Source organism: Cygnus atratus, chromosome 7, assembly GCF_013377495.2.
Source record: "Cygnus atratus isolate AKBS03 ecotype Queensland, Australia chromosome 7, CAtr_DNAZoo_HiC_assembly, whole genome shotgun sequence".
In the NCBI taxonomy this organism is placed as follows: Eukaryota; Metazoa; Chordata; class Aves; order Anseriformes; family Anatidae; genus Cygnus; species Cygnus atratus.
Window position 1 is genome coordinate 22,478,145 of NC_066368.1, and position 27,304 is coordinate 22,505,448.

Sequence of the window (27,304 nt, forward strand, 5' to 3'; positions counted from 1 at the left end):
AAGCTGTGATTACCAGGCAAACTGGGGATCTGCTCTGCTGGTCGGCCACACAAAGGAAGACTTTAAAGAAAAGGATGGCTTCCACAACTTGTGTTAATTTAGGTTGGAAAAGATATCTTACAAAATATTCAAACTTCTTTGTATGCTGAGGTTGATTTTAACCTAACTGGACATGAAGGCCATTTAGACACAGAGTACTGCATGACATGGATTAAGGTCTGTCTCTGATATGTAGTGTTGTTGCATAGAAACTGTCCTTGTTTAGGGATATATTTATTTATTTATTTAATAACATTTATTTCCATCTTCTCTCTTTCTTTGGAGAAATGGCAGTTTGGAATTACCACAAGAGTTGATGTGAAACTCTGACTGTTGACCTAGACTTCAATGTGTTCAGTGTACGTGGGGTATTCACTGTACCTGCATCTCACTTGGAGGCACCAAGTAGCTTTCACGTATCTTTGAGGAACAATTTTTTGAGAAATCTGATGTTTGTAGTTGCATTCTGATAGTGTAAATTCAGTATCTCAGATGTGCTGAGGATTTTGCTGTAAATATTAATCCCAGGAGTAGTGGGAGTGCTGGTAGCATTGATGGTAATGGAGAGCTTAAGGATTGGTGTTCACTACTCAATCCTGATTCAGATGACAAAATTCTTGCTGTTCCTAAAATCAAGATAAATACAAGTCAGCTGCTCTGTCTGCACTGTCTGAATTGCTTGTAATACACCTTAAATGTTCAGTCAGTCTTGCTGGTAGCTGAAGCCTACCACTTATAGGTGTAAGTAGAGCCAACTCCGTTTATTTAGCTGTATCTTCCTAGTTAAACCTCATAAGAGTGAAACTGCAGTCACCGATGCATGGGCTAGCCCAAAACCCTTTTAAAACTGCTCTTTCATTTGGCTCAGAAGCCACAAATTGGGTGTCTAATGCAGGAAAAGTGCTGTTTAAACCTGTGCTTTCCAGCCTGCCTAGTGCTACCTGGTGCTCTGTGACACGAGAGCGTGAAGGTAAAGGGTTGCCCAGACAGGCTAAGGCTCCTGCAGGTGAGATCTTACCCTTTCTGATATTATTTAGATGAATTCAATGATCCCTTTGAACTATGAGAGGAGAAAAATCTGTGTTAGTTTTTGGTGAGGAAACAAATGTACAAAGACAAACAGATGATTGCACAGGTCTCCTTGTTACAGAGGCTTTCTGTGTTAGTTATAACAAACCAACTAAATAAGAAAAAAAAACTCAGTTTAGCCAGTTTAGCTTCTTAAGGTCTAAAAAATATCTCTTGTATTAATCACAGATTTTTGATGAATTCCCAGTTTTTTTGTTGTTGTTGTATTTGTTTTTAAAAAGGGATGAGGGGTCATCATGTTCCTGATCCTGAAAACTTTTGATATTATACAAGAGATGAGAAGCTGACCGTTATCCGAGCAAGGATTCAGGAATTAACGATTTGGTATTATGCAGAATTGCCAAGGAAAAAAAAAAGGGTAATAAAGGTTGAGAGGTTCAAAAGTGGGCTGCTCTGAAATGCTGGCAGGGCTCCGCTGACACTGCGCTGGCTGAGGGCAGTTGAGAAATGCTCCTGTGACTTCGAAACGCTCATTGGGCTGGCTCTCTAGTCCTGTTTTCTCTTTGCCCAGCTCCTGCCAGGCCTGCCTAGGTACACATGAAGTAAATTCAGTGGAAAAATGAGTGTATGTAGTATGTACATGACTATTTCTCTTGCTTATATGTATTTCAGGTTTATTTCCTATTAAAATGTTTTTGTTTAGGACCAGTTCTTTGATCCCTGAGAAAGCTAATAAGAGCTTTCTCTTTTTTTAGCTTAGCTTTTTCCTTTCCTCACGCACTGTTTCTGTATATATAATCCAGTGGCTTTGAGCTCCAAGTTCTGCTAGACTCAAGAACCCTGAAAACATGGAAGCCCTGTGTCCATAGCTCCTCTCTCATCACTGAAGAACAAGAGTATTTAAATGTTCATAAGAATTACATGAAGTATGGGACAGAAAGTAAAATCAAAGCTGTAAACATTAACGAAGAATCTGAGCTTTCTGTTTTCTTACGGAAACCTTTAATCTTGAAGTATGGATGTGTTGCGCTTCCCAAAAAGCAGAAACCCCAAGGCACAAATGTTTTATCACTTCTTTTCTGAGGAAGAAGCCATCTGTTAGAGCACAGAACTGGTCCCCGATGCAGGCACGTGTGCTTGGGCCGTTCATTTGGCTGGCACTCTGCAGAGCAGGCTCCCCACGGACCTCTGTGCTTTGCGGAGGAGAACGTTGTCCCCCCTTACTGGTGTAGACTGGGAAAGGTTTGATTACATAGAAAATGAAGTCTGAGGAAGGCTGGAGGCTTCTTCATGTGAGTGGAGCGTATCCTTCTCCCTTGGGGAGAAATTCAGTGCTGGCATCTCCATGTGCGTCCCAGCACTCGATGTTTGCTGCAGGCACCGTCACGCCATGTGGGGATTAGCCTCAGCTCCGTCCCTTCACTTGGCACCACGGTGTTCCCTCAGTGCAGAGGCTTTACAGCAGGATTAGCCATGTTTCGGGGCTTTCTGCATTGAAGGGTTTGATCAGGCGGTTGCCACCTCTTGTTCAAGAGGGATAAAGCAGCTCTTGCCCCGTTGTGAAATACCTCAAGGGCCTGGTGTTATTTTGTAAAACAACAGCCTGGTTAGCATGACAAATGCTCCAGGTTTTGCAGCATTTATAATTCATTGAAGTGAGTCTTTATCCCCATTCGCCAGAGCTTATAAAGTACACGTTTGTGGCTTGCTGGTAGGCGACTGTTCCCAACAGTAATTTCTCTGCTTTATCCTTGCTGTTTCTTGAGCGCTGACTCGCACAGATTTTGATGCCAAGCTGGGACCTCAATGACTTAGAACCCTTTTATTCACCTACACACAAGACCTTGAAACTATTAGCTTTTCTACCTGGTTGTCTTGGCTTTGTCAAGCTGTGTTTCTGCAGCCTGCCTGCTTCTCTTTGGACTTTTTCCACTCCATCTACATGCTGGACCTTCAGCTCTGTTTCTCTGCTGAAAAGAAAAAAACACTAGAATAGAGCAGCTTCTGTGTCTTTAGAAGTATACTCAAAAACCTACGTGACACTTAGGTTTCACTGAAAAAGACAGTAAGTTAGCTTTCATCACTGCACTGTTTATTGCCTTTGAAAATACAGTATTCAGGGCAGAGCTCTTGGCTCAGTCCAGGGTCCCTTCTCCTGGGGGAAAAGTCAATCAAAAAAATTGAGCTCTAAACCTAAATACGGGGTGTTTCACTAGGTGCATTTCTATTTACTTATCTGCTGATTGCAAAGGTGGTTAGAAATATTCATTGCCTATTTTAAAAGCAATTTAGAAATTCTTTAACCAGTTGTATACTGGATATTGGAGCTAGAGTTGAAGATGTCGACTGATGGTTATCTCCATCAGAAGGATCCCCTTCAGTAGAGCCTGGCTTTTAGCAGCTTGCTGGATCTCAGCCATTACATTTAATCTTGCAGAGGCAGGTCCAGAAATAGCGATGGGGTCAGTCTAAGGCTGGTAAAGGTGCATTTATTGACTTCCCTTTTTGTGATTTTAACTTAAATGTTATTACTTTGTATGTGCCACCACACCAGTGTCAAGCTGTCAGAATTCCTGCTGTTCTCCCATTGTTCTTGAACTGGTTTTCTCTATGTGAATTGGAGTTTGTGTTCCTAAAACATGAATCAGCTATGCTATGGATTTGTAGAGCATACTTGCCAAAATGCTTTCTTCAGAGGATGTATAGTGGTACCATATGTACCTGAGACCATGTTGGTACCTTTAATGTGGCTAGCTAAAAGCAAGAGGCTTGTAATTACTTCTGTTTGCATGTGTCATAAGTGAGCACTGACGTGCTTTGCTTACTTCACATAGTGCTTTCAGTCTAAACGCACAGAAATAATTAGGTTAGAAGGGTAAAGCACGCGGATGAGTGGGTTTGTGTTAGAGAAGGAGGATTTAAGAGGACAAGTCAGAGCACTGTTGGAGACTGGATGATTCGAGCAAAAGAGCACGGTGGATTTAGCCATGAGAGAGATAGGCTTGGAATATGTAAAGATGAAGATGCGGACCAAAGGAAGGGCATGGGAGGGTCAAGCGAATGGAAAGCCCTGCCTGACTGGGAACTGATCGAAGGGGTGGAGGAATATGATTTGAATTGTGGGGAGAAGGGCTTGCAGTATTTATTTTGAATGAGTCTACAGCCCAGGGAAAAAATACATATATATATATATATATATATATATGGTAGGCAAGAGATGCTTAAAGCCAGAGACAGCTTTGGATCCTTCCAGGCTCTAACTTTATTCTCTTTCCACTCCCTTTGTGGAAGCCTGAATGGGAGGGTTGGGAGGACTCATGTGAGGATCCGGAGATGGCTGCAGGACTGCGGCTGTCAGCGCTAAGCAGCTGGTACAGCTCATCCTGCTGATTGAGACCAAGACACCGGGCTGGCCTGAGGAAGAGGGCTTTGTCATGTCGGTGTGTTAAATGGCCAGAAGCTGAGAGTAGGCTATAAAGCAGCATCATATAATAAAAAATAGTAAAATAAAAAAATAGTAAAATAAAAATAAAAATAATAATAGTAAAATAAAAAAAAATAATAAAAATAATTTTTAAAAAGTAAGTCAAGGTAAAATTGAACAAAAGTAGTGTGAGCAGAAGCAGTTTAATCTGCCTAATGGATATAGGTTGCCAATAGTAAAACTGGAAGTTTTTTGACCAGTATTTTTGAGCGTTAGCAATTATTATAGAATTTTGGGTGCGTATGAGATGCAACTAAAGAGGACGTGATCTCAATACCTTATAAAATCAGACCCTTCCAAGGAGTCTCAACCCAGGTGGTCAGAAATGTGCATCTTCAAAATGCACTCTGCAGAAACCCCCCACGGAAGAAACAGAACTGGATTTGTGTCCACAGAGGCCCACGTCTCCTCCCAGGCTTTCATAGGGAGCCTTTTCTCCCAGGGCAACCTACCTGTCAGCCTTCCCACACCATTTCTGAAGACTGACATGATGTTACTCAGCATTTGTGATTCAGATAGTGGCCTTTTTTCATCTACAAGTCTTTTGGAGAGTCTAAGGATATTGATTACTAACATCCTCCTTTGACATTGTCTTTCTTTACCCATAATTTCTTTCAGTATTGTGTATTTAGTATTGTGCATTTCATATGCACCCACGGCCCAAGTATATGTATTTTTAACAACTAGCCTAATTAATTGCATGTTATAGTTCACTTAAACTTATTTTCTTAGAACAGTTATTTTTCATTAGTACTGCCATATGTCCAGTGCTCCTAAAGCAAAGAGTTGTTTTTCTCGGATGCAATAGCTACTTCACCATGTGCCTTGATGTGTTTAGTTTCTTGTTGGAGTCTGCTGTTAGCCTTTAAGTGGCACCAAGAAGGTGGATAAATACAGGTCAATTAAAGTACCTTTGGGGAAAAAAAAAAGAAGAAAAAAAAAAAGAAATCTAAAGCTTTAACCAAATCCTTGGATTCTGATTAATTCCTCTTTCTTAGCTCAAATCCATGCTTGCTGTTGTTTATACATACTTTAGGATTAAAAGATCTGGTGGTCTTTTCTGGAGCTCTGTGCACATTGTAGCTTTCAAACAACATCCACACCAGGGCTCGGCACGTGTGGCATTCTGGGGCAGGCTTTGTCACAAATCAGTGCTGGGACATGGGAGACCTGACACCTGCAGCCATGTCTGTGTTCTCTGCAGAGGCTTGATTAAAACAACAGCTTTTGTTTTACCAGCAGGAGGTTTGGGGAGGATGCTTGGTCTTTCGCTCGCCTCTGCTTGCTGTTGAAAGGATGTTTGTTGAATTCACGGGGTGCAGAGCACCTCGGAAGAATCTGCTAGTTTGGGGGTGGGAGGGTTAAATATTTGTGTGGAGTCTTTATTTAGAGTCTTTATTTATTTATAAATAATATTTATTTATTTATTTAGTCTTTATTGGCTTATTTTTTGGTGAAGTATAAATGCATATTGATTTTGATGGGGTAATACAAGGGATGAAGCTATCCTATTAAGTTTAGATGCGAGCTCTGACAAGGTATGACAGAAATTTAGCAATAAATATTCCATAAAATAAGACAAAAAAGACAGATTAAACTACTATAATAACAGGGGAAGAGCAAATATTATTTATTCAATAAAACCCTTGCTGGCAGTGCTGAAAAAATACCAGGCTTTTTGGTGGTTTAGGTAGGGAACTATTTTTACAACAAATATACTATTGCAGTTCAGTTCATGTACTGTATTCTCTGTCAAAAATGCCTGTGTCAGGTTTACTTAGTATAAGTGGATTTAGGCTGTGAGGATAATTCATCTGGGCAAAAGCTGGCACTAGCACAGTAATAAGAAGAATGGGCAAGCCAGAAATGGTTTCTTTTTAATTATTATATTCCTTGACATAGGACAATTCTTAAATCACAACCAGTGTCAGACTTGGATAAAATTGGACCAGGGTTATGTTTCCCTAAGCACTATCTTGCAAAACTGCCAAATTATCAACTGAATAACATTATCTGATTATGTTTGGTCATATTTTTTATTTTTTTTTTTAATTTTTTTTTTGCAGACACACTATGAAAGTGGAGAGTATATTATCCGACAAGGTGCTCGAGGGGACACTTTCTTTATAATCAGCAAAGGAAAGGTAAGTTGACACTCTTCTAAGGAAATGTGATGGTGGCGATGGTGATGATATGTACTTGAAATTCAGTGCCAGCCAGTGCTTTCTCTCTCCCCTCCCCAGGGCACAAATGTTACAACACTTGACATTTAATTAAACTTCTTGGCATTGTATCAGTAGGGAAGAGTGGCCTGAAGGGAAAAAAAAAAAAAGAAAAAAAAAAGTAGATCTTATGCTGTTTTACACGTGTGCTCACAGTGAACATTCTGGGGCTTGAAGACAGTTGGACAGTTAAGTCTCTCGGTACATGACCAAAAAAGCTCTGTCCTTTCTCCTTCGATGGGTTATCTGCATCGGGTAGTCCTGTGCCATCCCAAGGTGTTCCTGCACGCTACATGCATCTCCCTGCTTTTTCCTTCTGACTAAATCGCAGTTTTCTAAGATGGGTCAGAGCTTTCTTTTCATTTTTGCCTTTTTATTTAATTGCAGACACTTACTCTGAGTCCCTGCATGCTTCTTTACCCCAGCATCCTTGTAGCCAAATTTTTTTTATAGGATACCCTGCAATACTCAACTAGTCTTTACCAAGTATCCCTCTTAAAAGGCTGATTTCCAGACTTCATTCCCATGACTATCACTTTGTAGCTTTTCCAAATTAAATAATAGGAACTCAGAGAAGTCTCAGATTTCTCTTTGGGGAAGAAAAATGGTCTAAGTTTCTGCTCTACTGCTCACAGGGGAAAATATGCTTTTTGACCTCTTTTCCTGTAAAATCCTGGTGGGATTTTATGGATCCATTTTTTTTCATTCCGTTTGACTTTTTTTTTCTTTTTTGGTTTGTTTTAGCTGGCCTAATACTATTACACTTGAGAAACATTTGGCTTCTTTCCATGTAGCAGGCCATTGACATTCAAGGGAATACATGGTGGTTTCCCACTGCAGATCAGATGTGATCCATGAAAAGTAAACACAAATAGACAAATGTGCTTGAAATTAAGCCAACCCAAGCCTCCTGGTTCATGGATTTGATATTTGCACCAAGGCAGATAATGTAGTCCATGCATAATTAAAGTTAGCAAAAAAAAAACACAAATAAACATGGCATCCACACAGGAGGAATGTGGGTGTTGTACACAGCTGGGTTGAATCCTGAGCTGTCAGCTCTCGGATACTCAAACTAGATTTTCACCATCATCTTCCACTCTCTATTGCTGGGAGGCAGTCTTTCTCAGAAGAAAAAAGTGTCTTTTTCAGATGAAAAAGGTAATAATGGACAGGTTTCTGAAATGAAGCCAATCATTGACAGTAGAGGTAGGAGTTTGACGGTATTGCCTTGTGCTCTTCTGATTTGCTCCACTCAGAAGTAGGATTTCATCTTTTTCTAGAATATGGACAACCATGATGTGCACTTCAAATCCTTTCTATTCAGACTGTTTTCATGGGAGGATGCACCTCCCTTCCTCACCAAGTTTTAAAAGCCCACTTGCCACATTGACCAGCCTGTTGGTGAGGGTGCTTTTGACCCACTTGGTCTTGTGGCTCCATCCCTTCCTAGCACTCCTCAATCATCAGAGTCCCATAGTTGTAGAAACCAAATCCCTGCTGTTGACAGCCGCTGGGCAAACAGTTGTTGACCTGCATGGTTCATCCGCTCCTCAAGCCAACAGGACGGAGGAGAGAACCACCTGCCCCCCATGTCCTTGACCATTCCTCCAGAGCTCTGTAATCCCTCCTGAGAAGCTCCTTGGCATTATCTCCATGGCCTTTGCACCTTTATCTTACTGTGGCAGCTGATGGCCAGAAAAAGGGAGTTCAAACAAAACAATGCACACGGGCTTGTTGAGGAATTCCCAGATCCTCAGCTGGATCTTGGTGGCTTGACAGGAATTTTCACTGGGACGATTAAATTCTGCCCAGTTTTCTCTTGCAACCTCACTGAATTGCAGAAGAGATATCTGTGACTGATGAAGGACGGAGTGGGAGGGTGTTTAATTTTAATGCCTGTGTTGGGACATAGCTATACAGTGATATCAGAACTACCCGACGCTAAGGATATGTCCCAGGCTAGCAGAAATAGAGCCTTAGCAGTGAAACATGGAATAAATAGCAATGAGATATGGAATAAACATATCAGTGTATGCTGCCTGGGACTTTCTGAAGCAGGGGCACATAATGTCCCATGCCCCATGCTGAAACCTGGCCCAGGTGGCTTAGTAAAACAGAAGAAATTCTGCTTCCAGCTCATGTACCTAGGACCTCACGTGTACTTTCTGCAGTCAGCAGCATTGTGTATGAGCAGTGAAAGCTACTTTTAAAAACTCTGTCCTGCCTTTTGTCAGAGCTTCTGCAGTGACAGTCAAGAGAAGCGAGATTTTTAAATTTCTGAGCTCAGCACTTCTCTCAGAAATGCTTTAAAAGATTATTGCTTTGTTTTTTTCTTTCACTCTGTGCTTTGTGGATAGTTCTCTTAGTGGCAAAACCCTTTTCCCCTTTTTCTCCCTCAATTCCATATGCTACTTGATCCAGCTCCTCTTAGTTGGATCTTAGTCACTTAATTGTTTGGGGGCATGTGGCTACCAATTTACCCCATATACGTTCCCTTATCTGAGTCTGCCTGTGGTCAACAGACAGCTTCTTGCAGAACTGGGACAGTGAATGCAGCAGCAGCGAAGGTGCTTTTAATGCTGCAAAAATGGTGAACGTGGCCTTACAATTCACTGCTATTTGTTAACGTATTTCCTCAATTCCAGGTGAATAGAAATCAAAATCTGTTCAAAACAACCTGTGAGCGGAAATCTGTTGACTAACACATCAGATGGAAAGTTTGATCCCTTTTGGTTGCTACTTGCTGCTGCTCTGTGCCCATTCAGTGTCCTCCTTTTACCAAGACACTGCATGTGTCATGCTGTGCCATCGTGCACCATTTTCCCCTTAAAAGCAATGGTGTGGCACCAATTTAATACCATATCATGCAGGTTCTTCACTGGTGCTGGGCTGTTCAGATGTGTCATCGCTCTGAGCTGTGTCGAAATTACTCCCATAATCCCTTAGCATTCATTTCTGAGGATCAGTGGAGGTCATGGAGAAAGAGCTTAAATATGCGTTAAAGTTCCCTTTGTTTGTCCAAGTTTGTTTTTCATCAGCTACAAATCTTCCTGGCTCGTCTGTTACACTTTTCCTACCCTCATCTGATGCTTGATGAGTCACTGCAGATGTTTAACATCGTGTGTTGGAGACACAGTACTCACTAATGACTCAAACCCACTGTTTTACCATCCGTGCAAGAAACCAGAGAAAGTGCAGGGCAGAACTGTAAACTTAATAGTAAAATTAAACTGAAATGTCTCTAAATCAGAAAGGAAGTGTCTGTTGTCCTAGATTTGGGCTTTGTGAATTTGCATATGCAAAAGCTCTGATTATAGCAAACAGAGAGCCTGAAATGCAGAAGAGAGGTGAGGGATTTTCCCTTGTAAACCCTCCAGAGGGTTGCTCATTCCACTTAAATTTTGGACAGCTCTGGCTTTGGAAATTCCTGTCGCTTTCCACTGGGAAGGGACGGAGCCTGGACAACCAGATTGATAGATGGTTAATGTTAGGAGAGATGGTCCCCACCATTCTCTGATTGCGGGGGGCAGTATTTCACCCGCTTTTGCATAATGTAAGAAGTATGAGTTGCCTCTGATAAGGGCTAGCTGAAAAGCAGAAAATATTTCTCATAGAGGGCCATTACGTCAATAGCACTCATCTTTCGTAAAGTCTTGGTAATGAGCAGACTATGTCATGCTGTCCTCAGCTCCCAGCAGTGTGTCCCAGGGCTTTGTCATTACACGGCTGCTGGCATTTATATCCCATACTGGCTTGGGGAACCAGAGCCACTTACAAAGATAATACAAAGTAGAAGGGTGTTCAGATGATCAATTACTATTTTCCTTCTGAAATCTTTTCAGAAAATAAAAAGGATCCCCAGAGATGGGACATCATCACTCAGAGATGTGTAGTCATCTACCTGTTGTTGCAGTGTTTCCATCTTAAACTTGGGCTTACACTAGGTTATACCTCCTATTGTTTTACATTCCATGTAGAAGTCTCCATTCCATCAGCAGTAATTGCTTTTCTCTTTTATTGCAAAAATCAAAATACCATCTTGGTTTTATTTTTTCTTCAAACTGTGATGAAAATACTTTATTTTTGCTCTGGCTAGAATTACCTCCTCAACGAATTCAGAACATAATGAAAATGAAAGGAGCCATCCTTCAGCCTATAATGATCCAAAAGGTTTCATTTAAATTATGAGTAAATGTAGATTTTCTTTTTTTCCTCTCCCTTAAGTGAACTTAGCAATGCAAGAAATCATGTGGAACAAAGCTAACAAAAACCTGTGCCATGTGTCTGTCACACATAAAATATTTGGAACCTATTTGAGCTGTTGACTCCATATGGGCACTGACTGTGCTTGTGCAGCCAACTCCATGTTTAGAGCCTTCGAAAAACACAAGTATTATATTTTTCCAAGAGTAGTAGGCTTTTTGGTGGAAAATAACTCATTTGTATATAATGAATAATTCATTTTCTTGGATGGCTTGAGATTAGTTTATGGAGAATTAGTAACTGGTTGCTGATGGCTGAGGGAAAAGTGCAGTACTGGTGACTTATATGGTTTGCAGAGGGGATATGGACTGGAACCCTTCTTGAGAGATCTGGGAGATGACTAATCCGTTTCTGAACAAATGGGCTGTATTCATTAATTAAAGGTTTTCTAAATTCTGGGGGTTTTGGCTTTTCAACAGGTGAACGTTACTCGTGAAGACTCCCCCAGTGAAGATCCGGTCTTTCTCCGTACTTTAGGGAAAGGAGATTGGTTTGGAGAAAAAGCACTTCAAGGGTAAGTGCTCCTTATGATGTAGCTTTTATGCTGAGATAATTTTTCGAGGACTTCTGTGATCCTCAGAGGGCTCTTACAATTTGGAAATAGGCAAGAATTACATTGGAAGTGGTTTTATGCTTTTGGAGTTGTGCTTTGTCACTTAGTGTTGCATGTTGCAATGCGGCTGTTCCTTAATGGGGAAATAGGACTTGTTCTGCAATGGAGTGACCAAATGTAGATTTTCCCTTGTTTGTAGACATAAGAAAATATCTTGGCACTGTCATATATATTATAATATATATATATTATATCTTGGCACTGTCATATGTTTGAAGATCTGAAATGTTTGATGTTTTGCAACTCGGGCATATTTCTCAGGTATGGCAAAAGGAGATCATCATGGTCTTCTGCATGGGATAGACAGCTGAAGTCAGGGCAGTGGAGCTGGTTTTTAAATTGTGTTATTGTGTATATATGATGTTGGTGGAGGTGGAAATTGTATGAGAGTGACCTCTTTTACATAAGCAATTTCCTTTGGGGATGACTTGGGGCAACTAAAAGAATAGCAACTAAAAATCCATATTCAATAGATTATAAAAATATACTTTATTTCTATGGGAAGAATAAGAATGGGAATAGGAAAACGTGCTTTATGCAGGAATGTGGGGCACCCGTTAATCTTAATGGACAAACGCTTCATCCCACTCTGAGTACTTAGCTCTGCATGCAAGCTATTGGTCTTCTCATTGATGCTGTGATAATGTATCATGTGTTTGCTCCCTCATAAATCTCTCTTCTTCCAAAAGGAAGCCAGAGTGTTTGATGCCCAATTTTTCTGTTCCTTCTGGCAGCCAGGAATACCTGTCCCATACAAAACTTGTCATGCCTCTGAAAATCTATACATTAATTTTAAAATAATATGCTTATCAAATAAATGTCCTTATTTTGGTTACTTTCTTAATGCTAAGGTGGAGATGAACTATATTTTTAAAATTTCACCCACAAATATATAAGCTAGAAACACTTATTTTTGTTTGTCAAGAGTCTCACAGAAACTTGACTCTCAGTGCTGGCATGTTAAAAGAAGAACCAAATATCTTGAGACAGTCAATCCAATAGTGAGAACAGGCAATAGTGTGCCAAACAAACCATCTTTTGAAGACCAGATATGGCAAATAAAAGGATTTTCATAGCTTGCCTCCCTGAATATTTCTAGTAACATGCAACACAACTGTGAGAATTTCTCAGCATTTCAAATTAATTTTTTTGGCTGACTGGCACAGTCTGAAATTAGATAATTTACAAGGAATACTTGTCTGCATGTATTTAAATATTCAATACATAATAAGTTTATCTTTTGAGACTAAACTGAAACTTAATAATTGATAGTATATTCTCAATTTGGAAGGAAAACTTAATTTTGTTATATGTTTTGATATGGAGACAGCATATCTCAAGTACTGTACATCCAGTTTGCTAGTAAGTTCAGTAATTCTGTAGCTCGATTTAAAATGAATGGTATGAAAACATTGTGATGTAAAGCACCCAGCAACTCAATAAATTACTTGTAAATTAGTAACTTTCAGGACTGTGTGGACATCACTGTTCAGCAACTTCGTAAGCCTTCTGCCGCATGTGTAAAATACAGTTAAGATTGAGAGTTCAGGATAAACTCAAGAAACTTAAGTATATTTTCTTCACTTCTTCTTTGGTTCGGTTTTCAAAATTTTGCTGGAATCTGTTCAGCAACAGCTTCATTACATGCTATTTGGTCAGGTGTTATGATTTCATATGTGTAGGATATGGTAACAGCTTCAAGACATTTCTTTCTGGCCAGTATAAAGTAATAGCTGCAGTGCTGATTCTGCATATCGCTGCACTGTAGGAGGATGGATAACAAATATCTTCTAGTCTCTGATAGAAATGTTTATACTGACATAAAAACCTGCTGATGATATACATTATTCTGTTTTTCTCACTTGCACCAGATGGCAGACTTTACTCCACAGTATCCCATTCCACACCAGCAGGAACAAAACAAGTCACAAAATTATCAGCCACATATCTTACAGTAATACTCATGGCTCCCAACCATTACACTGCTCTCTTACCTTCCTGGCTAATTGCTAATTGAATCTGAGATTGCAGATGTATAATTTACAGTATAATAACACATCATTTACGTATACTTGCAATTAGTTACTTTTTGGGATGTTTTCTTAATTGGAAAAAAAAACGTAGTGCCATTTAAGATAATTATTTATATCAACAGGGAAATAACAGAATTCAAATAGGCAATGGAGAAAAACTCGATGCAACTTTGTGGCTAATGTATGTTTTACTAAAACTGGCTAATAATTGTGCTGCTTTGATGATGTCGCAGCTGAATTCTTGAGCAAGAGCACGTCATGCTGCATCGATGGAAAACGTGTTAGTCTGCAGGGGACAGTCATAGGGAGAATGATGGAAGAAGAAAAGAGGACAGAGAAGCAAATATGGGGGATCATATGAAAAGGCTCTTTCTCCTTCAGAAATGGTTTCCCATTGACCAACCCAAAAAAGGAGCAGTTTGAGCCATTGCTTCTGTACTATTACATTACATAGTATATTTGAATAGAGCTGTGATTTGGGCTGCCGGGGGTTTCACCTGATTTGGGTATCCAGGAGGAGCTGCAGGCCAGAGGACAAAATAGTGATGGCACATGACAGACAGTTGATGTTTTGGAGAGGCAGTGTGGGAGCCCGTCTTGGTGAACAGAAGAGGGATTTTGAAAGAAATACTAACACTTTGGTTCATAACACTTTGAGTAGTGCTAGAGACAAGTGCATCCAACTCTGAGGTCCAACAGCTGGGATTTTCTGGTGAGCGCTTTGGCTTTTATAGGAGAGGACCTCGAAAGACTGTGGCCTGAAGTCTCTGGTGGCAAGAACAGAAGAATGTGGGTGAGTGTGCCTGGCTGAAGCTGAGATGGGGCTCACCATATATATAAACATATACTTACATTGACATTAATAAAAATGCTGAAATCACATAGTACTGAGAAAAGTAACAGGAGGGTAGAGGCCATGTTTTGATTTTAAACTTACACAAATATGTTAAACACTTCTATCAGAGATGTTTTTCAAATTCTGAGATGAAAATGGCAGCTTGTTTCAGTGCTTTTCTGCTGTATTTCTAGTCTGTTGTTTTTGAAAGGTTTGTTTTTAATGTGGTTACCACAAGAGATAGCCAGCTCAATGTGGCTGAGGCAGATGCTTGTTAGGCAAAAGAGGTTTATTAAAACAAAGCTGAATTTTGAAATTAGCTTAGTTTGCTCGTTCGTCCTTGTGACGTATCTTTGAAAGTAATGAAATGATTTGTTTTTCACGTAGAGTTTATCATCTTCAATCATGTGGATTTATAAAGCCCCTCAAACGTGCATTTGCCTTGTAGAGAGGTTTTTGCGACTTCAGTTAAGCCAAAGTGAACCACTTGACCACATGCACCTCCGTAGCAGGGTGACAGCCTGTTGGAGGAGATGAGAGTGCCTTGGCAACTGGTTTTAATTATGTGGAGGCATACTGTATTGAAAAGCGGTGAGAATTTGGAAAGTCTTCCTGCCTCTGGCAGTCACTGGAGGTTGTGAATGAGACCTGGAGAAGAAGCTCCCAGCTGAGACAGCCCCAGCCAAAGGGTGTCCTCTCTTCTTCCTTGTTTGTAAAGAATAAAGTGTAGATTTTTTTTTTTATTTTATTATTTTAATGCTGGTGGTGCATAGGGTGAAGAAGGAATGCCGGTCTTCAGGTCATGGACAAGGTGCTCTGCCATGGTGACAAATTGTAGTGACATTTGAGCTCCTTCGCTGTAACAGATATATAAATTTTTTGTTACCTTGACGATGGTTGGAAAATGAGTACAGAAATACCAGTCTCTCAGGACATAACAGCACATCTTCCTTTCAAGAGAATTTGTGCTGTTTCCCATTTGTGTCTCCAGCTCTTGAAGGCTCCTGTTTAATTACAGTCCTACTGTTAGAAACCACTGTCCCCAAAATCTCTGTGGTATGTTTTGTGTGCTGGCAATTCACATGATATGTGAAACAACATATGATCTGTGTGTATAGTAGTGTCAAAAGAAAATTTCCTTGCTGACCACCCAAAAACTTTATACCATATTTCCCATTAAAATCTGTCACAGCAGCTTGCACTAGTTTATTTTTTATGTGCATGTGGAGGAAACTATGACAGGAAGAATCAAGATGGTGTGAGGGACAAAGCAGTAGTGGACATGGAGATATTAATGCATCTTTAAATCAGTTGGCAATCTTGGACCTTTACTTTTCCCTAAATTAATACAGGAACTAAATATAATCCCAAAAACTTGTTGAAAGGTCTAGTAGCTGGCAGCTAAGAAAAGAATGAGACATTAGTAGGGCATTAGAGTATTGACAGTGCAACTGATTCATTTATTTTTTGAAAATATTGCTGTTTTCTCTTGCTGTGACTGGGTTTACAAACAAGCCTACAAATAAATCATTTTTATTAAATCTGTATAAACACTGCAAGGGGTGCTGGGGTTCCACTAATGTTCCTGGTCTTCTCCCTGCACTAACGCTAAGTTTTTCCTGTGTAATTATACCATTGCTACTGCTCAACTGACCTTTACGCTAATCCTTTTCCAGATAAGAACACAATAATTTGGTTTTAATCAACAACTGAAATGCCAAAGCCTGGAAGCCTGTTTAAGTGACTGCCTTGCCACCCTGCTATCTTCTTTCTTCACTTTCTATCTTCTTACCTGTTTCTTTTCTGTTTTTCCGGAAATACTTTTCCCCTTTTGCTCATGAATAGCTTTTAAAGGACTACAAGGATTTATTTACTTGGTTCAAGTGATAAGGGAATAAGACTGATTCTCAGCAGTTAGAAAATAGCTAATTTGGATGTTGTATGCTGTCTACTTCAAATACTCTTTTCTGTATTGCAAGACCCCACACTCAGTGTCCCATGCAATTCACAGCAACCTTGGCAGTCTTTTATGGTGAATGCCAGAGCCCATCAGGAAATAACTATGGGGACTTACACAAAACTGTGGCAAGTGTAACTACAGGCAAGGCAAGGTCCTGAGTAGAGCCTGGTAATTTTTTGCCGTCCTTAGCTTGCAAGGCTGATTTGCCTGGTGCTCCTCATAAACTGTGGTTAGTGCAAAGTTGCCACTGTGAGAAAAAAGGGGATCCATATCCTAAAGACAACATCCACTCCCTCCCCGCTGGTTCCCATCTCAGAAGGGAAAGCAGTACTCATCATCCTCGTGCCTTCGTGGCAGCAGCAGACTGTGAGTGCAGGTACAGACATAGCGCCTCTTCAACCTGCCTGCGACCTTCTGTGCATGTTTGTGCACCAAGGCTAAGTGAGGTCCTAAATCCTGAGCTTTCTGCGGCAGGAGGATGGAGCCCCACCTGTGTCTGGGCAGGCACCGGGGCTGAGCCACTGCTCATACGTGAGCCCTGCTCCTTTACTGATGCAGGCACTGTGCACAGTGATGTTTAAAAGTAGCCTATGGTCAGAATTAGCAACTGCAATTTACACAACCCAAGTTCTTGATTGCTTGTCAAGGATTCCCTCCGGTGGGCATTCCTTGCTCAGTTTGTTCAAAGAGACAGAACCAGTCTTTGCCTGAAAAGTATAGGCTGGAGTGTCTTTTATTTTTTTATTATTTTTAGTTTTGTTACATTTTATAATATTTATTTATTTATTTATTTATGGTAAAATGGATGCTCCCGTTCAAAAACCGATCCTCACTCTCACAGTAAACAGTATATTTCATAATCCTTTGCTGTCAAATGTTTCCTATTTTACCCCTTCATTTGACATGCACAAACTTCTCCTTGTTACAAATCACCTGTTGGGACATATCTAACAAGTTCTAATTTACTAAATGCCCTGTCATTGCTCTCAGCCCTCACTGTGCCTGACCAGTTGTGTTTAGAAAAACCGTTTCAACGTCCTTGACTGAACTTCCCAGTGGAACACAAGCGTCGTGTTTCATCTTGGTTGGACACGTTGCTCACGTTTGCTTCTACTAAAATCTTACTATCTGCTGACCTATTAGCCTCATGGCCTTGAATTTTCTCAGAAAAGGAGCAGGGAATGGAGACTAGAAATGTCTGTGGCATTCCTCAGCGATCGTGCAAGTTTGTAGGTGGCAGAGAGAAGTCTCATTGTAGGTTGGTGTTACAGGACAACAGTTTAATTTCTGCTTCTCCAAGGGGAGGTACCAATCTTTTTGGTTTTTCCTGAGGCATTTGATCTGCTGTGTACCAGCTCTGTGCTGTCCTGCTTTCTGAGTTCTTGGTTTTTAGTGTTTACAGCTAAATCAGTTTTCTTTACCCCTCTCCATATGATCTATATAAGCTCCCAGAGGTGGCTGCTTGCATAAAAGGAGGCTGTGTGTATTGTAGGGCAACAGAACTGAAACTCTGTCAACTTATCAGAAGTAGCAAGTTGGGAAGCACAGTTTATCACCTTTATTGATAAATAACGAGACTTTCTTTTAATCCCAGGCATTTCACAGCCCTTCTCACATCCAGCCCCTGCAATGCTGTGTGCATAGTTCACTGATTGTGGATCCGACGTAGAGTCTCTAAGGACCAGCAGGAAGTTATTTCATCCATTACATCAGCTGCTTTTTACATTCATTACAAGCGTTGGGCAATCTTAAAACGTATTTCAGCCATTATGGCCTTATTTCCTGTCGTCTTCCCCTAATAAGATAGATCCGTGCCCATAATGCCATGGGAGGCCTGGGAGCAGATAGAGGGGAGCGATGACTGATGGATTTTGATGGCAGAGGAAATTGGGGGTGTTGAATAAAGCGCTCAGATAATGGCTTGAAAACAATCAGAGGGGAGTCCTGTTTCAGGCAGTACGACACCAAGCAGTTTAACCCATCACCTTGCAGCACAGGGAATGCCAGAAGCTTTTAAAAGATTCAGAAAGCTGCTGGCCAAGCCCTGAAATGAAACCCCACTGGAGGTTTTGGAGGGCAAGAGCTTGAAAGCCCAGACAGCTTGAAGTGAGGAGGCAAAGGGACACCTCAAAAACATCACCATATGCTTCCCTGTGGGGCTCACGTTTGTCCTGCAGGCATCTGGCCTCTGCTCGAGTCTGGAGAGGTGGCTGGGTGGTCTGATTGATCTCCTAAGTGCACACCACGACGTTAATTAAACGCTATTAAAATGTCGCCGTGCCATTTCCAGGCTGGCTGCTGGTGTTCGGGTGTCCTGGTTTCAAGGTCCTCAGGCAGGGAATTGCTCTGGCACAGATGAAGTTATTTCATTGATTGATACCCAAAAAGATAACTGCTGTTGCAAAGTAAATTATGAAATCTTCATCAGGGCCTCTGCAATCTGTTTAATTACTTTATTGCAAGCAAGTATTGGTTGCTGATGTAGTAGTCTCTCTGCTTTCTACAGATACAGGTGCTTCACACTTTGCATTCTTCATAAAATGCCAGCCACTATTATGTTGGCTTGCGCAGGAGCGTGCTGCCAGTGTCTTCAGCTGGTTGCCAGGAGCTCATAATGCTCGTGGAAGGTCCAGCAGGGACGAGGCTCCCAATTAAGGGATTCATCCAAAGCCTTTAAAGAGAGCAGGCAGGTTTGTGCCAGTTGTTGTTACACAGGCTTGAACTCACGGCTACAAAAACGTAGCCTTGCTTTGTCACCTGGCAAAAATAAGTGTGTTCCTTTTAAATCCATGTCGTCTTCGACAAGTAGCATATTGAGAAATGAAGGGATAAAGGGAAGCAGGGACAAGATGTATTGGCTTTAACGGCACCCTGCCTGCGAGCGGTGTGTTGTGGCTACAGAGATGAAGGCTGCATTATGCTTTTCAAACAGGAATTAATTGATATTATTGATTTTTGCTGTCTTAAATAGGAATATAGAGTTGATTACACCAGGGTGAAACCAAAGGTCCATCTAGGCCTATCTGTAAGAGTAGCCAAAATCTGCAAGAATGTTCTGAACCAGAGCTGGTGGCTTTAATCTATAGTCCTTGGTGGATTTTCAATTTACTTTCAAACTCATGCAAGTATTTTTAAAATCCGCAGCCTTCTGTGGCAACTAGATCCACAGTTTAAGTATGCAAGATGAGAAGAAATGCCATTTGCAGGGGGGCTCTTTTTTTGAACAGGCCATCTGCTCCTCTCATGAGATGCCTCCCAGTTCTTAGATGTGCAGTTGGCTTCTTGATTTGCAGAGAGCTCAACAGTCTGTCATTTAGTATTAAGACAAATAGTTTTTCTGTACTGTTTACATTTTCTAGCATCTTAAACAAGTTACTAAGATCTCTGGACCTCACTCCCACTTTAACAAGAAGTACAATTTTTATATTAAGTTCTTTGGAACTAGAGGTATCTGACTGCAGCATTGTTCTGCATTTTTACAAACACCTATTCAGTCAATAATTTGTGGGGGTTTTGTTTGTGTTTTTTGTTTGTTTGTTTTTTTCTTCTTACTAATTCATGTTCTAGTGATACAGAAAGCTGCTAACTCCTTAGTGAAGCAGGTAATGGTGGCCTTTCCCATTTCTGCCTGAAAGCTGTGCAGCTTTTTAGATTTGCTTCCAGTGGCTAGGTGTCCAAGAGTTACTCTCCCAGGCTTGCATAGACAAAGGCTTTCTTTAGGACCAAAGCAATACAGCAAGGAGAGGAATTACAAAATCATCTAATTCATGTGAGTTAGAAGAAGGAGAGTAGTACATACAATTTTTGGTACCCCATTTTGTACTCTTTGGTTTTAAGATGACTTCTATCATGTTATCTAAATGTGTCTCTTACCTGACTTCCTATGCCAAATACTTTTCCCAAACAAAACTATCTCGAGAGCAATGATGGTCTGTCTATGTCTTCTCCTAGCTGTATCAGAGAAGATGTTTTGAAGTACATAGCTACTTGTCCAGATTTCAAATATCTCCTTCCTGGTTGTGTGATACTTGCTAAAGCTGTACATGGCAGCAAGAGATGTTCTGCAGACCACTGTTTGTGCTCATACATCCAGAAAAAGCAAAATAATTAGCTAAAAATCATACCCGTACAGGCTTTTTCAATGTCTTTGCTTAGATGATCACTTAAAAAGCTTGAGTAGGGTTGGATTTAAGCGGTGAGATTATGAATCGGGGGGTTTCAGCTGCTTGATTTTCCATTGTCAAATATCTTGCTTTCACATTTCTAGAATTTCAGGGCAATTGACTTGGAAATCAGTTGCAGCTTTATTTTGTAATAATGCTGAACAAAAACCATTTCAGTTGAACGACAGTAAACAGTGCATTAAGAAGGAAAAACAAATGATTATATACTTAAGCAAGATCAGTGAACACCAGAATTGGAGTCTTTTGTGCCTTATCAATTGCCTGCCTTGTGCTGCGTTTTGAGTAGCTACTTTGCATTGCAGAAGCCTGTTTACATAAAATACATAATCATGAAAATACAACCGTAACTGAAGGAATAAAGGCAATCATATCAGTAGAAGCCCTGAACATAAAATCTGTGCTTTTTTTTTTGTTGTTTTGTTTTTTGTTGGTTGGTTGTTTTTTTTTGCATTGTCTGAGAGAAAGAAAACAAATATCTGGCTTTTTATTTAGTCTATCAAACAGGAATATTCTTTTGGAAAAAATAGCCATTAGGAGATAATTGGCTATAAATTCAAAATGCCTGTTTTACTACTCTTCTTTTAACATAAAATATATAAATAAAGTTGCTTCAATTTCTACAAGGGAAGTCATGCTCAGAGCCAGAGTCATGACTCAAATGAAGTTAATAATCAGGTTGTTCTGAGTCTTAAAGATAACAATCATTAGTTTATAAGAGCACAGATTATTAATAGTTCTGGCTTTTTTACAACTGAATCATACCCTGGGAACTGAAACTGTGTATTTGTTTTCCTTTGAGAATACGGTCCTACGGAGCAAATACACTCTTCTTCCTGCTGAGTTTAAAATATATATAACATTGGGCAGCAAGATTTTGCCAGATGGAGGAAAGCAGAATTACAAGGGTTTTATTGTTATGAATGTATTTGCTTACACTTACTGCAGTGCCTGTTCGTGAATTTTCTTCTGATGCCTTTATAACTTAGCATTATTTCAGAGTATGAATAAAACCCCTGTTGCTGAAATAGGTGATGCACAGGAAATACCATAGAGGTATTGTGTTGTTACTTTTTGTTAGATATCTAAGCTGCTAGAGCACCATTCATATATAAAATACATGTTCTTATTAAAGTTCTAAAACAGCACTGTTTGGGGGTGTGTCCTCTTGAAGAGTGATACCGGTTAGTGATAGAAATGATTGCAGGGATCGGATCTGGTGATTCTTGCTTATTAAAAGAGCATGAACCTGAGACTGCAATTTACTTTTCTTGTTTAGAGAATTTGAAGTAGCCTGGAAGGACGGAAGGCTTCTTCTAGTGCTGACTGAGTCCTCCAAGCTCTTCCCCTTGGCTTATGGCACTAGTGTGTTTTTTGCAAACAGTACCTGTGCTATGCAAACGAGAGAAAAGCGCTAATTTCTGTCCCACAACAAATTGTAGTAATTTTTTTTATTATTGTTTTTAAACAGTGTTGGTATTTGAAGTCAGAACATTTTATCCTAAAATGTCAAAATGGTCATGCATTTGTCAAAATGCCGAAATGCTTGTTTATGACAGATGTTTCTAGTTGGGGGAAAAAAAAACATAACTGCAAAAAAAAAATAGGGAGGGAATTAAAAATGCCTGTAGAAGACCTCCAGAGGAAATCATGTTTTGTTGGGAAAATATTTCCACCAAAATACTCCTGCTAGCTCTGTTCAGGTTTATAAGCGTTAAGTGAAACTGAACAATGCAGCACAGCTTTATAATTCTCTCCCAGGTCCCTTAAAATAAATAGATACATCCCTGCTGGGGATGCAGAAGCACAAGTCTGAGTAGCTGCAGGGTGACATGTGCACGAACTCTCAGCCTGTCGGCTGCTCTGTGCACCTGCCCGCGATGCAGACAAGTTAATTCATGTTAGCCAACCCTCAGGGCAGCTTTACCACAATATGTAATCACAGGGGGAAAAAAAGAGCAAAGCTTTCATGCTGCATATTTTGTCTTTGTCCAGCTCCTGAATCATTTAAGCAGCCTTGCACATCTTTAAACGTACATCTTTGAGCATCAGCGCACCCAATGGCATTCACAAAACAATGCCTGATTTTGCCTCTTCCTGCGATGGCTGCTTTACAGTGAAAGGGGCTTAATTTATGGACAAGCTCAGGTACAGCACAACGCGATGTGGTTTCTCTTCTCTTTGTAATGGGGCCAGATTTGGCCTTTTGTGTCAGGCTTGTAACTCCCTTTAAAATAACTGTCATTTATAAAATTGTCATGCATAGAAAATCGGCTGTCTTTCTGCAAGGATGCATAGTAGCCTGATATTGGGATGCTGTGTCTAGTCATTTTGTGATCATTATAAGGCATCATCAGGATATGTGATATTTAATATTTAAGCCTTGTGATGCAAAATAATAGAATGTTCCTTGTTGTAGCATATTAAAATAATTCTACCTCTAAACTGTAGAGTAATGTATTTTCATGACTTCCATTCTGAATGTCAAATAATTCAAATACTGGCCATTTAAACTGGTGATTCTAACATGATCCAGATTTAGCCGTATAGTAAATATGGCTAAATATACTATACTATATATAATATACATACGTATACTATACATATATAGTACAGTAATTTTAAGCCCCCACCTGTGTAAGAGCAAGTTGGTGCAAGTTTGTATGTAGTGTATATAATTATTTTCTTAATCTTATTTGCATATTTAAGATTATGAACAACAATCACTTCTCAATGTAATTTATGTTACCCAGGTTACTCAGCATTGTGGGGAAAGCAAATATACACCATTACAGACTTGCTATTTTTAAAATGACTTTTCTGTAGTGTGTGTGTCATCCTTGAACAACCAGTTCCCTTTCTGAACTCTCTGGCAGGTCAGGATCACAGCCCTGACATTTTTCAGCATCGGATACTGGCTACAGGTTATCTCCTACATACAACGAACTAGGAATGCAAATGACCTTGGGTTTGCTAACAGCAAAACACTTGGCTGTGAGTTAAGAAGAGAAATAAAATGTAGGAACACTAAAACTAGATTAGCACTTAAGGAAAGTCAGATGGATTGCATAGCCCTGCAACACCATGAAATAATCTGTGTCCATTTCAATTTATAGATGTTTTCAACGTGCTGCACATGCCACCAACGTTTTGCGTAGGGGTCAATAGTCGGTAGACGTTCCTATAATTTACAGGGATGCAGTGGCCCTTCCAAGGAGTGATTAATCCTGTGCCAGAACTCATCTGTGGTCTGTCCCCTCCAGAGCTGCCGTCTATCCATGACATGCAGACAGCTGGGCCAGACAGGGTCCCCCCACTTTCAGCAGCCTAATGGAGGTCAGCTTTATTTCCTTTGGGATAAAAAAAAAAAAAAAAAAAAAAGTCTCTGAGTGGCTGCATGTAAGTACTACCAGTAGGAAGCCTAGTGATGAACTTCTATTCTCCAGATTTCATGTTACGTCCCTCCAACCATTATGTAACGTAGTTAACTGCCATGGACACGCTCAAAATTAAGGATGAAATATTTATGAGACTGGAGCTGGCTATTTGTCTGCATGAATGCCTATTTAATTCTATTTTGTTAGGAACTCTACTATATTAAAAGACCATTTTAAGATCACCCTTTTCAAGTAATGCTCATTGAAATTGATAATAAGACATCAAAAGAGCAATGCCCTCTTTCATGGCATGCAGTTTAAGAATCTGCTTGAGCCTGGAGTATGCAATTGTGGATTTTTGGGGGTTTGTTTCCTTGTTTTGTCTGAGGTGATGAGCTAAAACCTCTCTCTCTGGCAGAGCTATAGAGATATAGCATCGTTTGTTCCCTAAAGACTTGACAGTTGTATTGCTGAAGTCTAGACAGGAGAATCGGATGCCCTCACACAAAGTTACAGCTCATCCCATGAGCAGTTGCCTGAGCATTTCTGCAAATAATTGAACTTTTCACAAGCCAGTCTCTTTGCTTCCTTTTCCCGGATGAGAACACAGAGCAAGGTTTGGGACCACATGCCCTCCAGCAGGGATGATCTCCCGTTTGCCCTGGGAGCAGGGGAATTTAGTCGCTGTCCAGACCTGAGCTTGCCCTGGCACTTCTCATGTAAAACTTAATGAAGCAAACAAAGCTGTTTCCTCCTGGTGTTTAGCTGTATTTATATCCTTCTGCATCCCCACCCATGGCCCTGCTATTATTCCTCAGGCTGCTGAACCTGTTTATTTTTCAGCAACTGCCTGCCAGCCGGTGGCACCACTAATGCATCCCCAGAGGCACTCAGGCTGCAAAGGCGCTAGGCAGACACAGATGCCTATGGGACGGGAAGCGACTGCAAGCAAGCAGGAGAGTTGGCGAACTCAGAAAGCACAAACGCAAACCAAATCTTCCCAAGAAGTGGGGACCAAAGCAAATATTTGAGTGGGCTGTGAAGGCTTACTCACTCTGCTGTAATACACAAAAATATTTATCAAGCCATGCAATAAGAAATCCTCTTTCGTTTGTGGCTTGTCTGTGTGAAAGAAGCAGCTCCTTTTCCCAGAGCGCGTTAGGCATTTACAGTTTTATGTGCTGGAGATATTTGCTGTTGAAGAGAGCGCCTAGCATGGCTCATTGTAGGGGAGGGTGATGGGTAAACAGCTGAACACAGCTGTGGAAAACCCAGTGTGGAATTCTGTAGGTATTGTGTCCTGCGGCAGAAAAAACATTCAGATCGTGTGGACCCATCTAGCTAATAAACTGAAGAAAGAATCATTTCTGCGGATGCATTTAATGATTTCTGAGTAGACTAATTACCTTTGTAGCTCACGGTACATCACCCTGAAAAACATATCTGCCTTGCCATCGGCAAAGAATTGCTGAACATGTAATATGAGCTTGATAGCAACATGGGGATGAGCCTCTGTTCATTACATCCACCTTTTTCAGTTAAAAGCTGGCTTTTAGCTTTTCACAGCTGTGTTATGGAGAGGAGAGCTTTTCAGTCTGAGTGGGTCTAACCACTGGATAAGGCCCACAAGTGCTGGCTGTACTAGCGATGGGAAGTGTGTCCCGTAAACCAGTGATTTCAAATTAATTCCTAATGCAGGCATGAGCCCATCACAGGAAATGTTACCTGGGCTGGCAGCTTTGAAATCTCTCCAAAGGGGCCAGGAGGTGAGTTGCGGTGCCCACCATCTCTGAAAATAGCTTTATTGTCAGAGCAGATGCATGTCGAGGTTGGGTGATGGCTGCAAGACTGCTGGACCTGGTTTCTTAAGGTTTGCTTTTCTCCTTCCGTATGTACAAGGAGTTTTCTAGACCGTATGCTATTCTTAGATCATATATATTTCTATTTCCTGACAGCTGTCTACCAGACCACTGCTTTGAAATTAATTCCTGTCACTAGCATTGTTTTTAAGTCTTGGAATAGATCTTTTCCCCATTTCAAGACTGCAGTGAGACTGTTCACGTTGGTGATGCAAAATCGAGCTCTACCAGCTCTGTTTTCAGTTGCAGCCTCCAAACATGAAGCAAGTGTCCTTGGCTGTTACTGTGAGTTATACAGTTAAGCTTTGAAGTATTCATCACATTAAAGCAAATACATCGGTTTTGGCTTGTCCCAGTTCAGTGCCAGGCTCCACAAGGGAAGCTGGAACCAGTATAGCTAGTGGGATCATGGACACCAACTGCAGATATCATCCTTAACATTTAAAAATAAACAGATTGTGTTATCCCTGAACAAAGTCAGGTTTTATTTTAGGCAAACATGAAATCTGAGCGTAGCTTTTGAAAGATGCTATGGTGCTCCTATTACAGCATTGGGACTTCATGTGCAAAGCTCGTGTTACCTTTATGTTTGGCTTTCATAATAAATAGTAGAAAGTGGGTTTTTAGAAATGTTTTTTCCTATTAAGAGTTTATTATTTATATACAGCGTTGATGTAAATATCTGCCTAAGGTATCTAGCTACTTAACACAAAAGATTCACGTTATCTGCAGCATTATTTAGAAATGGTCCTTATTGTAGGTCATCAGTGACCTACTAATATTTTGCTAGGATGAACCAATGACCCTTAAAAACTTCACCTAGGGTTTGGGGTTTCCATTTTAAAGTTGAATTTAACCCAGGAATGAACTGTAAGTGTGCCAGTTGCGTGGGACAGTGCATGAACTGGTCTGACTCCACGGCTGGAATGGGAGCTGTGCTGCCAAGCTCTCCCCTAACCTTCATAGCTAGGATGCTGCAAAGCCTTGCAAACAGGACTTAAAGGATGTTTTATTATTGTGGCACTCCATAGTGGCCTGATAAACGATGTTTTTTATCTTACCTTTTTGTTGTTGTTGTTCCCAAGGGGTATCTACCCAGATGGGGAAAAATACCCTGTGCACTGAAGGCTGCCTTAATGCGTGCTCCAATGAAGTGTGAAGAAGGAAAATGATATTACACCTGAAAATTGAGAGTGGCAAAAGCAATTGCTTTTTTGTGATATTCAAAGTAGTTCAGGTACAAAAGAAGTTAAAATTCCAACCTATCTTCAGCTTATGCATGCCTCTTCACATGCTGGTTGTGTCGTTTTAATTGAAGTAAGAATTTAGGAATTGTGTTCTTAGTTAATGACTTTTAAGGAAATATTTGATGACAGTAAAGGAAATTTAAGGGGATAGTGTGCACT

General features: G+C 40.5%; 1 protein-coding gene across 3 annotated transcripts in view; it reads left to right on the top strand.

Moving 5' to 3' along the window:
- Positions 1-27,304, top strand: part of PRKG1 (protein kinase cGMP-dependent 1) — a 467,733-nt gene that overhangs the window by 326,086 nt on the left and 114,343 nt on the right. For all 3 annotated transcript variants that reach the window (XM_035538227.1, XM_035538220.1, XM_035538236.2), the window contains exons 6-7: positions 6,619-6,696; positions 11,460-11,554. In XM_035538227.1, the coding sequence (XP_035394120.1) occupies positions 6,619-6,696; positions 11,460-11,554 (173 nt within the window). The remainder of the gene's footprint in view (positions 1-6,618; positions 6,697-11,459; positions 11,555-27,304) is intronic.